Source organism: Lepidochelys kempii, chromosome 6 (genome assembly GCF_965140285.1).
Source record: "Lepidochelys kempii isolate rLepKem1 chromosome 6, rLepKem1.hap1, whole genome shotgun sequence".
In the NCBI taxonomy this organism is placed as follows: domain Eukaryota; kingdom Metazoa; phylum Chordata; order Testudines; family Cheloniidae; genus Lepidochelys; species Lepidochelys kempii.
The window spans coordinates 73365871-73378856 of record NC_136385.1 but is presented as its reverse complement, the minus strand read 5'-3'; the positions used below and the strand labels follow the sequence as shown (position 1 = coordinate 73378856).

Here is a 12986-nt window from a genome sequence, read left to right as displayed (position 1 = left end):
GCAGCGTATGAAATCCAAACAGTCCCCCAGCTGTGACCTGGGACAGTTCCCCTCAGGACTTACCCTGAGTCGAACAGGCATGGGGATCCTACCCACCAGAGCAGCTGTAATTAACTCTGCAATAATGGACTAGGTGTCTCTGGGAAGAATGAAGAGGACCGCAGTCAGCTGACTCAGGGGGTAAGGCCCACGGGATGCCTGGAAAACAGGGAAGTGAGACTTACAGGGTCACAAATCCCCTCCCCCACATCTTAAAATGGGTCCTGAGTAGCCTGGGAAAAGAAGCAGAGCTCACAAACAGCCCCCTGCGTCCCAATTTGGCCAGGACTCTAGAAGCATTCCCCCTCCCTGGGGGAATGCGACCCAGCAGGCAAGGACTCAAAAATCTTGAGAGAGGACTTCAGGCCCTTGGGAAAGCTAGATGCAAAAGGCCTCACCAAAGCTGTGATGGAGCTAGTACGCTCTCTAAGCGAACAAAAAAGCAAAAACTAAAAAGGGGAAGCAAAAGCTTAAAAGTTCTAGAAGTCCTCTGATTCCTCCTCCACAGAGGATGGTGAATTGTCAGTCTCTGATTTCTATCAGGACCTGGGAAAACTCAGCCAAGGTTGTCCCCCCACCAGCCCCAGCCCCCAAAGTGTCCCCCTAATACATATGTATATGTGGTTAAGAAAGGCAATGAGATCTCATTTTCTATTAGATAGTGTGTAATTAGCTTAAATGTTTGGTTTTGTAATCCCACTCTACAGCAAATCAGACATGATATTATACAACATGTAATAAAGTGTTTAATGCCCACACACAGATAGCTACCACCTAAAATTAAAAATTAAAAGGAAAGAGGAAGCCCAGTTAGATTCCTGGGAGAAATCACTGTGCATAGAACAAGGTGAGTTGTGTTGTCCTCTGGAAAAAAGTGTTAGAGGAGGAAAAAAACAGACTTTCTGCTATTTGGAACTGGCTGGAACAAATATGAGTGGTTACCTTGATTCTCCACCCCACCCCAAGTGTCATTTTGATTATACTTTGAATTTGTTAGCTAGCAGAATGAGGTGGAAAGACATTGTGCTGAACTGTCAATTTTGCCACGTGGTTCCTCCCTTTCTGCAGCAAGTGCTTCATAAAGATAATGAACAGCCTCTGCAACTCCTAAACTTCTTCATTTACATCAGGTAGGTAAGGTTTAGATGAGTGCAGAAGACATCAACCTTTCACAATTAAGGAATCTGAAAGTGTCCACTTGGATTAAAATATTAGCATTTTTGATGAGTGAAGAAAATCCAGTTTGCGTTCCAAGTTTAAGATTTTATCACTTTGTCTCTTATGGCAGTGATACATTTCTTTAACATAAATTCTTATTTCTGAAGAACGTCTCTGAAAGCAGATACACTGGTCCCATGATGTTAACCTCCTAGACATATGTTGATGAGTATTGCTGATTTTACCTTGATGACTAAAACCACTAACTAGTCAGATGAATTTGCAAAGAGACAACAAGATCACTGATTGTTTTCAGAGGGAGGTGAGGAGGGGCTGAGCAGAACTCTTGCCTTTGGTATTATGCTGAAAAAGCCATGAGCAATCAAAGAGCTCAGCAGTAAGGAAAGACTGACATTCTCAGCTCTGCCTATTAGCAATGGTTGTCACTATCTACTAAGAAATATAGGCATAGCTAAGGGGCTGTTGATTCCCTGCCTTCATGACACACTAGAACCATGCCTCTGACATTTTATTAAATAGAGCACAGGATCCCATCACAACTTGAACTTCACATGTTTATGTCCTCTCCTGGTGGAAGTTGAGCAAAAAATACTTCTTGGGAAGTGTAGGTGGATGAATGTTAAAATCAAAGGCATAGAGGAAAACTAAAATCCAAATCAAGTTGATGGCTGCTGCACTGAACAGGTCAAGCACTGGATTCATTAGACTATATCTGTGTAACAGGCAGGCAGATGAACAGAATTAGAGTTTAGTCCCGTGAATCTCTGCCAAGATTTAACTCCTCAGGGAAGTGCTGTTGAAACTGCAGTTTGGTTTGTTCTTTGTAAGATCTGCGGTTCGCCCATGAAGCCCAATCCAAGATCATCTGGATTGTGAGATCCTTTAGACTGGAATTTGTACTGTTCACAGTTATCAGAGGACTGGGCTTTTAAAAAAATACTTATTCTTCTGAGATTCCTTGCATCTCCTCAATCTCCCTCTTGAGTTTTTCATCCTGAGAAAGCAAAGAAAGGATACACATCACAATGGCCAGTGGATTTAATCCAGTCCCATTTACAAAATTAAAGGTTACTCACTTGGTTTCATTTTCTTATTCAACCCTATGTTGTTTTTTTTTTAAAATCAACTTCTCATATCCCTCCTCCTACTGGATACATGTCTTTATAGTTGTTTTAAAAATTCTATTCAGGGTTTCCAAGCAGTAAGAGGAAGCCTTCTTTCTTATTTCTTTTTCACTTCTGAAAGCACAGAATTGTGAACCAGGAACTCTGGAGTTCTAACCTTCGCTTTCATGCAGACTCTTTGTTGAACTGGGTAAGCCACTTCACCTCTTTGCCTCTGTTCTTCCATGAGTATGATCAAGTTACCTATCTACCTTATGGGGTAAAGAGGATGAATGTGTGCAATTACATTAAAAATGAAAGCCACGATATAAATATTATCTGGACTGCCTTCCTAGACCCTCATTTTCCTGTTTGTGGCATGCTGCTCTTTTCTTTATGCCATCTCAGAAAAGGGAAGTAAATGCTCATGCGTCCTTGATTTTGTCTCTTTCCTGAAACCCCCCTGCTTTTCTTATTAAGTTTTATTCCTCCAATATACTACTTATTCTTTTGGAATATCTCCTGTTTCCAGTTAAATGTTTCATCCTAGTTCCATCAAGAGGAACTTGAGCTGAGGAAGCTTGAGCTGAGGAAGCTACCCATTTGGCTGAATATGGCCATTTCCTGTTCACATTCTGGAATTCATCAGTTTGATACCCTGGTTTCCTTTGGTTTGGCAACATTTAGCAGCTGAGTACCTTCATGCAGTAATGGATAATGCTCTGGAGGTGGCAGCACTACCAAGTCAGCATGTTGCAGATGGCTGGCTGAGACTCCCTGCCGACCTGAACCCCAGCCGAATAATTCAGCTACAGCAACACAGTCTAATGACAGATTTTAAAATACTGTGTTTGTCATAACAAAGTTGCATACTTCTATGATGTTGCCTTACATGTCAGTTTTTATTCAATAATACAGAGAATGAAGGAGTAAGATCTGGCTGACTTGTCTAGATTACTTTACTTGCATTTTTGATAATTATGATGTAAACAATAACTGATTACAAGTAATTTGGTGGGTTTCTGATCAGTCCTTGACTAACAGTAATAAACTGGCAATACCCATGCCATAACTGTATTTCCCCACACAGTAGACAGGGTGAACTTATTGTCAGGCCAGTGTAAGGTATAAGGCCTACCAGTTCAGTTTCATCTGTTGTCTCAAATGCATGGCAATCAAGTGATACTTGAAGTGTGGTTATAATGAGAAAGCTATATAAAAAGGCACCATGTTATTCAGATCTGCTTTTTTGTTGTTGTATTCAGTCATATCTACTTTAATGACAAAAATATATTTTTACAGCTGCTAGCAGTGCAAAGCCAAAAGAGACTGCTATAGGAAAGTGAGATGGATTCTATTCTATTTGTGTATCATCAAAACAATTACAGCAAGATCCTGCAAATGGAATGTATCATGACCCATAATGAAGAGAAAAAAAATCTGTTTAACTTTTGAATTCCAAGTTGAATTTGCAGCAGTTTGGCCAACAGGTTTTGGGCTTTTTTTTTTTTGTTTTAAACTTGTAACCTGGAAAGATTCATATGGAAAACATTAAACAGGGAGCCCCACCATGCCATTCTCATATAGTCCTTTTTTCAGAGGCTAGCCACATACAGAGAAGGGTGAGAAACAAAGTTATAAGGACCTGAATTTTTTTTTACATATATATATTTATATTCTATAATAAATATAGCATGATATATCTTCTACCACGCCATATGCTAAAATTTAAAAGATACAGATGTCTTCCCATGCCTGAGGTATTTAACATATTCTATATGTCACATAATATTAATAGTCATGGAAGCTTACCTAAATTACCAAGCTGTATTTCCATCTTTTTTTTACCAACTGTTCTTTCTGGTATTTTTGAGTTTGCTACAGCTACTAGGACAGCCATACTTGGATACAGTATCAACCACACAATGGTTTTCATTATGTTGCTTGATCGCTTGGGGCATTCTGAAACTACATGCAATGAAAAGGCAAGTGTCTGTGCTAAGGAACAGACAACTATAAAGTGATAAGACAGAACACCTTTGAAGGTGAAGACAAAATGAGCGAGCTTAGAGACCTCTCTCCCAACTCTCCAAATCAGGGTTGAAGTATATACAGGCAGGGCAGCATAAGGAACCTTTGCTGAATCTTTCTGTGAACTTCAGTTTCCAGGGCTCTCAACCCACCAACTCTTACCAGCAGTAAATTCACAAAAACATACAACTTAAAGAGAAAGTTCACTAGTAGACTACAGTGTGTGAAGTTTGCCATACACTTAAATAAGAAGTATGGAAAGATAGGGTTTGAGGAAGTTTATGTCTAAGCCTGCTTAAACGTAGTTTGTATACTATAAAATAAGAATTATCTGCAAATTTTTAATAAGTTACTACCACCCAAATTACTGTTAGTTTAAAAGTTGATTTTAATGGGAGTCCATCAAAACATTTTGAAGGGCTTAGGCAATAAATATTCAAAACAAGATTTGCTTTTGGATCTCTCATAAAATTGCCCAGTGACAAATTTTACCAAATTACCAATTTCACAGGTAGATTGATATTGAATAAATGTTCTCTCATCTGATCCCAGAGGTCAAATACATATATAAGTCTATAAGTGGATCTAAAATTAAGTTTTAAAGGGTTTTTTGTTACATGATCATATTGGAGTGTCAGTGAGATAAAGAGCAGAAATTGCTACCTCATTTGTGATAACTGGCAGCTCTGAAGCCAGATTCATCCACTGAACAGCTGCAGAGTTATTCCCCAGGTCTCTGTAGCACTGTAAAGAAAAATGGCAATAATGAAAAGTCTCAAGAAACAGGAAAATAGATGTCAGTCAGCCACTCTGAGGGATTGGAAAAGCCAGCTTGTAATTGATGAAAAGGGCTCTTTTCACCTTTTAAAACACCTACATTCAGCAATCTCAGGACTCTGCCATCTTTCCTATAGACCCCTTCAGGCAAAGCACTATAAATGATACCATGTCACAAAATAAATAATTTATTTTTGATAGGAGGTTTTACAGTTCCCTATTCCTCCTCTAATATGGGCACCATTTCCCTGAGCTTGTTCTTATCTGGAAGTATAGCACCTATTTCTCACTGTTCTCACTATTCCTTGAGTCACCTAAATAGCCAGTGTGCAGTATGGACTCCCATACGTCCAGAGTAAGCATGGCATTTTATCAAGTACCTTTGTCTTCAACAGCCCAGAAACAAGAGTCCAAAATCTAATTCCAAGCTCTGACACCTACTGTCAAACTTGACAGACTTTCTAAACCCACTTCCCCCACCTTCAACAGCACCAAAAACAGTTATCCCATTGGCATAAGCAGGCCCAAGTTTTCTTAAAATGAATTCTAACCCCATCTTTCCAATGCTGACTGCAAGAGAAGCCATGTTCTGGACCCTCTGTATTATGTAGCAAGCTGGAATTAAATTCAGCAGCAGAGCCCTCGAGGTTCTGTAGTGCTCTAGATTAGCCTGCAATACATTCTGGAGAAGCTTCAGGTAATTTTAATAAAAAATTCAAATTTTTAATAGGTGACTAATGCAATTAGTATACAATTCCTTCTGATTTTAGTTCTCAATTAAATTCAGCTATTTTTACACTGCCCCATAATTTTCGTTTTTGTGCTACATATTTATGCCCATAACTCCTAACTGCCTTGTAGAAATTGTCATGGAGGAAAGCTGGAGGCTTTGGCAGCTGGATAGTGATATTTGAACTTTTAGTTCCCAGAGAGTCATGGGAGGCAGTTTGGGATTGTGGGAGATGCATGTTATCTAGAGAGACTGTTGCTACAAGTGATCAGCAGTGAAAGTTAGCAATGCTGAGGTTTGTTACTAGTTTCAAGAGCTGACACTCCATTGGGATTGATGGGTCAGTTCACACCTCTCAGAGCTATTGTTTCAGGCTCTTACACTTAATGGCATCTTTAAATATAGTTGACATTTTAAAATAGTTAAGGGCCATAAGTTTTTTGGTTTTTAAGCTTGGACTCGGGAACACAAACTGTCAATGGATAGATTCTGCTACATATTTATGAACTCAGGAAGTATCATGTTTGATACTTGTCCAAAAGGCTCCAATTCTCGGCATTAGGCCCAGAGTCTCAGAAAGCAACTGCACAGCAGGTTTCTTTTCCTCTTCTGCATTTTGATCCCTTAGTTAAATTCTACTTCGTTCAAAGTAATTAAATATCAAGTGAATTTAGAAATCCTGTGATAAGATATTCAACTCAAGAAGACAAAGTGGGATATGGGGAAAGAGACAAAGCACATTGGGACCCCACATTCTCTGGCAGGTTGTGTCTTCAGAATATTTCCTCTTCTGAAACTCAAGCACTTCTATCAGAAACACTGTGTGTGTTTTATTAGGATAACAGTGAATCTAGTCATTATGGGGAGGTATGACAAAGTAGGAATTTTCTGTACTATTTTTATGAATCCTATGTGTGCCACAATTTCTTCCTATACTTTGCACTGCTATGGGAGGGGGAGTGGGGAGGGGGAAAGGACTACATTTGTTCTCAGGGCAGATTATGAGACATGGGGGGGTCATCCTGTGTGTGGTTTGAGCAGACTGCATGGGTCATTAAAAGGACTGGCCCAGGCCTACCCATATAAGTGGGCAATCCAAAAGAACCATGGAAAACCCCAATTACCAGAACACTGACACCTAACCACCAACAATCCAGAGGGAGGAGGTTTTCTCTGCCCCTCAGCATGGAAGCTGAGCAGGACCCCAGCTTGGAAGTAAAGGACAGAGATGTGTCAGGTGGGGGAAAAGAGAGCTGGTTTCTGGGAGAGGCTGAGTGACTAAGGAAGTCAGAGACAGAGCCTGAAAATGGAGTTCAATGGAACTTGGCTGGTGAATTGCTCTGGCTTGACTAGAATGGACTATGCTTTAAATCTCTCTCTGTGCTAGCCTAAGGACATCCAATGCTGTGTTCCAGCTGACTAATAAATCCTAATCTGTTTGGAAAATCATAGAATCATAGAATCATAGAATATCAGGGTTGGAAGGGACCCCAGAAGGTCATCTAGTCCAACCCCCTGCTCAAAGCAGGACCAATTCCCAGTTAAATCATCCCAGCCAGGGCTTTGTCAAGCCTGACCTTAAAAACCTCTAAGGAAGGAGATTCTACCACCTCCCTAGGTAACGCATTCCAGTGTTTCACCACCCTCTTAGTGAAAAAGTTTTTCCTAATATCCAATCTAAACCTCCCCCACTGCAACTTGAGACCATTACTCCTCGTTCTGTCATCTGCTACCATTGAGAACAGTCTAGAGCCATCCTCTTTGGAACCCCCTTTCAGGTAGTTGAAAGCAGCTATCAAATCCCCCCTCATTCTTCTCTTCTGCAGGCTAAACAATCCCAACTCCCTCAGCCTCTCCTCATAACTCATGTGTTCCAGTCCCCTAATCATTTTTGTTGCCCTTCGCTGGACTCTCTCCAATTTATCCACATCCTTCTTGAAGTGTGGGGCCCAAAACTGGACACAGTACTCCAGATGAGGCCTCACCAATGTCGAATAGAGGGGAACGATCACGTCCCTCGATCTGCTCGCTATGCCCCTACTTATACATCCCAAAATGCCATTGGCCTTCTTGGCAACAAGGGCACACTGCTGACTCAAAATGCTGCTTGGGTGTCACTGCAAATACTTGCTGAGGTTCATTCATCCCTGAAGACTGTACAAGCCTCTACCAGGCGTCTATCTTGGGCCTGGTCTACACTACAGAGTTAGGCTGAGGTAAGGCAGTTTACATCAACCTATGTCAGCATCTACACTACAGCCTTGCTCCAGCAGATATAAGTGCCCTACTACATCCATATAACCTCCACGAAAGGCATACGGCTTATGTCAGTGTAGTTAGGGCCACACAGTGCCTCCACAGCCATGAAATTGACAAGAAATGCTGGTAGGTTCCCTGCTGTAACACTCCCCTCCCCCCGCCTCTCAGCTGTGCTGTCACCCCGGGGTAGGTGGGGAGCTCTCAGCTCCCTGCAGAGCTAACTAGCTGGTGCCCAGGTTGGGCTCCCAGCACTTCTCTCCCTCCCCCCAGGCAGCTGCCAGGCTCCCCGCTCCCTGCCCGAAGCCTGGGTGGCAGCTAGGCAGCTCCACGGGGACCCAAGAACCTGAGATCTCAGCCCCTACATTTCCCCTCTTGAGTCGCTGGAAGTGCTTCTGGTGAGGATGTGCACCACCGACAGAAGGGGGGTAGTGTCAACACAAAAAAATGCAGAAATTACTACGGTGGCTGTAAGTTGACCTATTTTGTAGTGTAGACATGTTCTCGCAGTTGGATTCACTGAACAGAGCTCACAGTGTGAAGCAGAAGTTCTGGAAGCCAGAGGCTCAATCTAGGAAGTAGTGAGGCTGCAGGGCCTATCCTGAAAGAAAAGTGGGACTCCTTGAGGTCGGGCACACTGGAGGGTTTCCTCCAAGAGACTATTTAAAAGCTGGGGCATAGTGCAGATCCTGTGGATCTGTGACAGGAGGTTACAATTTAACCACATTAAAGCCCTACATGAGAAATTTTCCTGTAACTCTTAAAATGTTAGCTGAATAATTAAGGTAAACCATAAGATTTTCCAATTATGGGACTGCAAAAGTTGCTGCCCCCTTCTATTAAACATGGAAGTAGTAGTGTGGTGGTGGTTTTTATTCTTAAAAGGGGCATACAGGAAAGATGTGGATTTTGAATATGCACAGATACAGGTTGGGCGTGGCAGCAAATGGGAAAAAATACCTACACGAACTTTCACTGTCGTAAATACTAAAAGGATTTGGAAACGAGAAGGTGATGCTCATTTGTGGGTGGAAAATTTAATCTAATGGGATACATAATTTCCATTCCTACACAGGCACATACAGCTAGACATGGTATGTCAAAGGCAGAACTGTGGTAGGTGCAAGGGCCTCTAAGCACCTATTAGCTCCCTTCCTGGTTTGAGATCAACTTTCAAGGTTTCATAAAATAGACTTTTCTTGTCAAATAGACTCTTCACCTAGTTTCAAATGCTAATAAATTCCAAGCTGGGAAACCAACCTTAAACTAGCACGCTACCCAGATAAAAATTACAATCTTTGGGAACTGGGAATACAGTGATTTCACAGAAAATGACTACAGCTACACTTTGCTACGCCCACTCTGGCTGCTGTTACTAAAGCTGTTTGGGCTTTAAATATTTCCTAGACTCCAACAGGAGGCCAAAGGAACTAAGCATCAGTTTTAGCATTTAAAAGATTCAAAAAATTATTTCCCTCAACACGAACAACAATAAAATCAGCAGATCTTCTGCTTCAGGCCAACACATTCATGGTCTGTTTAATCATTGCCATCCATGCTGGAAAAAGAAGGTCAAACTGGGTATTTCACTCTTTCCGGACTCTCTTCTTGCACACAGCTTAAATGTGAGGATCAGTAAACAGATGATTTGGCTCAGAAGTTAATGTTAATTTTTAACCAAAAAAAAAAAAAAAAATCTGCGTAAAGTAACCTGGATGCCCCTTGGAAGATCTATAAAGACAAAATAACCAACAAAGAAAGAGCAGCTTAGAGTTCCATATCCTCCTGCCCCAGATGAATTGTTATCTCCCTGCCCATTTGTAAAAAAACACACAATATTAACTTATAAGTGACTATATTTATATACAACACTTTGCATTTCTACAGCATCTATAATCCACAGACCTCCAAATGCTTTACATACACGCCATACTGTACAAGCATATGGACTGAAGAGAACAAGATTAACTGTTCCAGTGTAAGAAATGACTGGTTACCTTAGCAATGTACACCCTTCCTGCTTTGGAAAATCCTGAGCTCAGCTTTTCTGCCTACAGAGTAGGGGAGAGAAGGATTCAGTAGGATTTCAGAAGGACCCAGTTTGAACAGTTTTTTATTGCAACTCAAACAAATGTTGTCTTTAACACATGGGGCTGACTTACATACAGTTTGTGCACCAATTTAACTTTTATCTGTTTAGAAACAAATGGAGTTAAATTGGTGCAATCCGCCCAAGAGTACTTTATATCAATTTAGATTAATTAGGAATAGATCACCCCTCGGATTTCCACAAAGTGCCTGAGATTTAATGAGCAATGTTTATGTCCTACTCTAATATTACACACTAAAAAAAAAACATTAAAAAAACCAATAAGGTTGCAAAGTCATGAGCTCAAAAGTTAGGAAACAGCAGAATTAAGATTGCCTGTGGAGGCCTATTTCGTCCCCCTTGTGCTTAAGCATTACAAGATAATACACAATTTTTTGACTCATCAGATGTGTCTCCTCCTCCCTCATGGGTCCCAATCTCCCCCACCCCAACTTCTAAACTTACTTCTTCCCACTGCCCCACCAGCCTCCAGTTCCAGTCTCCATCCCCCAGGCTCATGGGCCCAAACTATTTACCACCCACTCCACCAGCTCAAGCCCCTGTCCCTTCTTCGTTCAAATGAGGCAGCTTCCTCCTCCATGCCGCTTAAGCTGGGGAGTGAGGAGGGGACAATGAAGGACAATGAACACACAAAAAAAGGCAGTCTGCCTTGCTCTGTTCTGGTGGCTGGACCCAGAACTGACCCAGCCTGCAGCAGCCCAGATCTGCAATTGAGGAAAAGTCCTGCTCAACCCCAAGCTGGAACAACCTCAGAGTGGTGGATGGAATCTTAAATCTTTAGCTATGAAACTCCAGTAAGTCTGAGCCTGTGCAAACTGTGATTTTTTTTAAAAGGTTTAGAACATACATTGGGACAGATTTTTAAAGGGATGGCAAAAGGCATCGCTGACATCAAGGCTACCACTTGCCAAATTTCAAAATATGCTCCAAAACATGGGGGTGAGAGCTTGTCAAACACAAAAATCATCAGGTTTTTTTTAAATGGAAAATACACTTTTCCCTAGCCTTGTTCTCAGAAATTAATGGACCATATTTGGATGACATTTTCAAAAAAAATTCATCCCAAGGCAGATACCCAGCATGAAAAATTTCAGCCTGAAAAGTTACAGTCCAGCAGAGTTATAAGCAACTGAAAAACAGGATCTTACAATAGGAAGTGTTGGGCAATCTTAATAGGCAGTGCTGCCAGCCCCACCTATAAATTGTAGAGTAATAGTTTCATACAGTATTCAAAAGCACTATATACCAGTACAGTCCAAATCAGGATAGTATGTTTAACTGATCCATATCATACAGTCTCCAGAAATATTTAAGTATTAGAGCTATAAATTTAACAGTTTCCTTGCCCCCAGATTTTAGTACCTTTAAAAGGTTCTGCAATGCATCATGGACAGTGGCTGTAGGGGGTGCTTCATACAAGGCAGAAGCAGTCTTTCTTTCAAGCCATCCCAGATGAGCGATCTGCACAGAAACAATAACATTAAACTACCAGCAAGGAAGTCAGTAGCCTGCATGCATCCCTAGGAATTCCCACAGTATATGCAAAGCATACAGGGACACCTTCATATCCACAGTATCTGCAGCAACCTCGAAGTCACGTAAAAAAACATTTTGTTAACATCAGCTGACTCTGCCCAGGTACACAAATCAATCCATCTGCAGAACTTGCATTCCTTCTCCCCCCTGCCTCAACCACCATTTGGACGATTAACAGTGACACAAATATGGTTCAGAATAAAATTGGTCTCCGCAACTGGATGGCTCTGTCTAGGAAGCTCTCTGGACTGTTTAAAATCTGACCATCACCTTATTATAACCACATCTGTTTCTGGTGACTCGCCTGCACACCAGAGCAGACCCATGTTCTCCCCCTCCAAAAAGAAAAAAATTGGGGGATTAAGTCTTGTACCAGAGTATGCCTTTACCATATATACACAGACCTCGAGAGACAAGCTTTCCACCAACACCATAAGAACATAAGAACGGCCACACTGGGTCAGACAAACGTCCATCAAGCCCAGTATCCTGTCCTCTGACAGTGGCCAATGGCAGGTGCCCCAAAGGCAATGAACAGACAGGTTATCAACTGATCCATGCCCTGTCACCCAATCCCCTCTTCTGGCAAACAGAGGCTAGGGACACCATTCCTGCCCATCCTGGCTAATAGCCATTGATGGCCCTATCTTCCAGGAAGCTATCTAGCTCCCTTTTGAACCCCGTTATAGTATTGGCCTTCACAACACCCTCTGTCAAGGAGTTCTAGAGGTTGACAGTGCATTGCGTGAAAAAAATACTTTGTGTTTGTTTTAAACCTGCTACCTATTAATTTCATTTGGTGGCCCCTTGTTCTTGTATTATGAGAAGGAGTAAATAACACTTCCTTATTTACTTTCTCTATACCACTCATGATTTTATAGACCTCTATCATATTCCTCCTTAGTTGCCTCTTTTCCAAGCTGAAAAGTCCCAGTCTTATTAATCTCTCCTCATATGGAAGCTGTTTTATACCCCTAATCATTTTTGTTGCCCTTTTCTGAACCTTTTCCAATTCCAATATATCTTTTTTGAGATGGGCCGATCACATCTGAACGCAGTATTCAAGGCGTGGGCATACCATGGATTTATATAGAGGCAATATGATATTTTCTGTCTTGTTATCTATCCCTTTCTTGATGATTCCCAACATTCTGTTCGCTTTTTTGACTGCCACTGCACACTGAGTGGATGATTTCAGAGAACTATCCACAAGGACTCCAAGATC

At 41.5% G+C, this 12986-nt stretch overlaps 1 protein-coding gene across 4 annotated transcripts in view; it reads right to left on the bottom strand.

Annotated features, from left to right (window-relative positions):
* Window positions 1-649: 649 nt before the first annotated feature.
* Window positions 650-12986, bottom strand: part of RMDN3 (regulator of microtubule dynamics 3) — a 61889-nt gene continuing 49552 nt past the window's right edge. For 2 of the 4 annotated variants that reach the window (XM_073348761.2, XM_073348762.2), the window contains exons 10-13: window positions 11588-11686; window positions 10113-10166; window positions 5016-5096; window positions 650-2212 (exon numbers count right to left, since the gene is read on the bottom strand). In XM_073348761.2, the coding sequence (XP_073204862.2) occupies window positions 2159-2212; window positions 5016-5096; window positions 10113-10166; window positions 11588-11686 (288 nt within the window). In that variant the 3' untranslated portion in view covers window positions 650-2158. Of the gene's footprint in view, window positions 2213-2464; window positions 2594-5015; window positions 5097-9687; window positions 9847-10112; window positions 10167-11587; window positions 11687-12986 lie in introns of those variants that run through there. The other 2 variants (XM_073348764.2, XM_073348765.2) reach the window with 2 other exon arrangements.